The sequence below is a fragment of the Atta colombica genome, unplaced genomic scaffold, assembly GCF_001594045.1.
Source record: "Atta colombica isolate Treedump-2 unplaced genomic scaffold, Acol1.0 scaffold92, whole genome shotgun sequence".
Lineage (NCBI taxonomy): Eukaryota > Metazoa > Arthropoda > Insecta > Hymenoptera > Formicidae > Atta > Atta colombica.
The window spans coordinates 729,563-732,966 of NW_017259586.1; the positions used below are offsets into that span (position 1 = coordinate 729,563).

General features: G+C 42.2%; 1 protein-coding gene across 1 annotated transcript; it reads right to left on the reverse strand.

Moving 5' to 3' along the window:
* Positions 1–1,780: 1,780 nt before the first annotated feature.
* LOC108693551 lies at positions 1,781–2,293 on the reverse strand. The gene has a single exon (XM_018202552.1). The coding sequence runs from the start codon at positions 2,291–2,293 to the stop codon at positions 1,781–1,783; it is 513 nt and encodes a 170-aa protein (XP_018058041.1).
* Positions 2,294–3,404: the final 1,111 nt, after the last annotated feature.

Here is a 3,404-nt window from a genome sequence, read left to right on the forward strand (position 1 = left end):
TACAGCGACTCACGATGCCGATCAACTTGCAAATGATGGGAAAAAAGGAGCAGGCAGATTGGGGAAAGCGACGTCCGACAGCCTTATCGGGTCCAGGCATCATTGTGAGTTATTGAGATTAAACGATTGGCCGCGGGGGTCTACACTTGGAACTTTTATTCATCAACGTCGTCGTATCGCGTCGTTGACATCGTCGTCGCGCCACATTCGACCGTAAACCGATCTCGGAAGCAAAAAGACAAGAGGACCCGAAAACGCGAGAAAGAGAGAAAGAGACTGCACTTAATCTCCGCTTATTAAATAAATCATGACTCCTATCACTTTCGGAGCCTGCGATATGTGTCCCGGAAAGCCAGTCTTATAATTTCTACATTAATTTCTTTAATAGTCCACGAAACAATTCCAGTGACCATCGGGATACAACACGTCGGAACGGTATCATCGGCCCCGAGGGAGGAATTAAGCACTGCTCAGATCGTAAAGAAGTTAAATTACAGTCGTAATTTATTTATAATGCGCGTCGCTTTATTTAGCGCGATTAACGCGATGAAAAGGGGGGCACGGCCAGCGTGCGTGAGGCAAAATGGCCGTGATTTAATAATCCTCGGGGTTAACGCGACGCAATGAATCAAACTTTCTTGCGAGCCACGCATTCCATTCAGATCTTAACTAGATTTTATGTAGAATCATGTGACTCATCGAATTACCGAGAATTTTTTAATATAGCTTTTAAAGGAGCAAAAAAAAAGTATTATAATATTGGGTTGTTCAGAAAGTTCATGCCGATATTGAAGGAAAATTTAAACGCAGAAAATTTTAGTATACATTTATTAAATTATATAGATTAGTCGGCATGAACTTTCCGGACAACCCAATAGAATAAATGTTCTTAGGAATGATTAAAGGTAAACTTAAATTGAGTGTAATTTAATATTATGAATTTAACAATTATTAATTTAACAGTTAAGAATTATGATACATAATCTCTCTATTGTCATTTATGTTATAAATTAGAAATATAGTTTAAAAAATCAATTGCAATAAAAAAAAATTTTACTTTTATTATACAATATTCTCAGAAATTAATTTAAGATGTTTTAACCGTTTCTAGTTCTCTTATGCTTTTGTCGAGACGATTGTCCAGTGGACCTTGAATACTAACCGACTGACGTGTTTTATCCACCTACATAGCAACAACACATTGCGTGTCAACACGCTCACGCATGATTCTTGTAAGAGAATATACAAGAAAAAAGATAAGAATCATCGTGAATGTAAAACCCTTTTTTTACTTCTAAAGAAAATTATGCGCAATGCAGGTTGTAGGAAACAAAAAGAATAGAAATTGGAATAAACTCTTGTATACCGCAAATCAAAATAAAGCAAAAGATTCTCAACATAATTTTGTAAATTCATATTTAATAAAATCCGTGCAGATTGTTCATAGATAAATAAAAAATTAAATCCCTTAGAAAAAAATTCGGTTATCTATTTACATTCATAAAGCGTGAAAACCACGAGTTTCCAAACTTTGTCAAAGATTTACAACTCGGCTCCGAAATCAACCAACGCGACGTATAAAAAATAAACAATAAACACAAACTGTATAATCCAAGCGAGCCGCGCACATTCCTTTGTGAAATCTCTCGCTCGATGACTAGATCCATTAAACGTGAAACGGACAAGCAGCCGCCGCGCTTGTATCTCGCACCCGGCGATGCTACATCGGGTAGTCCGTATTCCGACTTATCCAATTAACGGGAAGCATTTTAGCGCGACGTTAAAGTGTCTCGTTAAAGCGCGAACGTTCGCGTTCCGTGAAAGCGAAGAACGAAACGATATGCCTGACGGCGAGCTTACCTCTGACGGCGGCGTTCAGCCTGTCGAGGTTGGCGAGCGTAAGTGGTACCGGGCCGAAGTGCATCACGATCCTGCCAACGTCGTTGGCACTGCGACGTGCCATGAAAATGCCGGTGTAACTACGTCTGATGTAACGACCGCAGGTATTATTCACCAGGAGGTCGACGGTGACGTTCAGCGCACCCTTGATCGCCCTCTTGACGCGCACGTGCAACAGCTGTCCATGTTGTAGCTCCTTGACTTTTCCCGTAAAGATGTAGTCCGACTGGCGAACTTTCTCTAGGAACGTCGTATCGTTTTTTATCGCCGCCGTCAAATTTGCTCGACATTCCAATAATTCGTTGGTCAAAAGGCTGCCTGACGATAGACTGATCCAAAGGACCACGAAACTGATCACTGAATAACTGAGCATTTTGAATCCGATAATGTTCATTTTGTCTCGGAATTATGCATCAGTCTTAGGCTTTGAAGACACGAATCAGGTAAATTGCGTTCTGGATTTCAATCTTTCTCGATACACTTTCAGTATAATAACTTTTAAACGTTAAGCGGTACGCACTCTTATGAATATTAAGATTATTTCTCTTATTTCAACACGATACACGTTTGCACTACTTATAATTCACATTCCGACATTAATGAGAACTGCCACTTATGAGTTTATTCTCATAAATTCCTTCGAATAAAAGGTCTATCTCGAAAACTCACTCTGGTTCTACAATTCGATTGATAATTGTCCGCCGTTGGGGCCATTTAATCACAAGTTCGTTTGATTAATCTTCGATTTCGAGTCGAAGACGTGTCTTGAAGACCTCCTATCGTCAACAGCCTCCTTCAGAGAAGCACAACGTTAATCAAAAACAACCGGTATCAATAGCTAGCTCCGAAACAGAAGACTACCACGGAGATCCTTCCGATCCCACTGCATCGTCGATAAAGACACGCTCGGGCGTTAATCAGAAGTGGGGTACTCGAAACTCCACTGGTCCGGTTGATTAATTCCTGGCTCTGGATCGAGGACGGGTCCCACGGTGTCGGAACGACGGCAGCCAGTTCGGCCTGGGCTCCCGTAGTCCTCTAAATGGAAACGAGTCCGATCTCGAGCAACAGGTTGGCGCCGCGTGTCGACCCACGCTCGCCGATTTCCAATCCGCGTGCCAACGTTCTCTCTCTCGTCGAACGGCGGCCGCGACGTTTCCCGATCGATCGACGGATCGATAAACTGCCGATTCGCCTTCCCCGTTGTCGTTCTCCGTTTTATTGTCGTCTCGATGAGACTGGATGAACGCGGTCGACGATGATCGTCAACGAAACGTACGACACTACCCGCGCTTCAATCGTCGACTGGTTTCCGATCGAACCTCCGAATGATCGGTGATCGAATGTAAATTCTCTACTCAGCTCGTGCTCGTCACGATAAAATTACAAATTCGATTGCTCGCTCGCGTCTACCGTATGCCTATATTTTAGATAGCTTATAGCTTAACCAACTGTTGCTCGCAAGCAATATTTTTCACTGGAATTCATTGAGGAATTGTTTTTTA

Excerpts from the sequence above, each read along its gene's own strand:
- LOC108693551 (XM_018202552.1), bottom strand. The coding sequence starts at position 2,293 with ATGAACATTATCGGATTCAAAATGCTCAGTTATTCAGTGATCAGTTTC.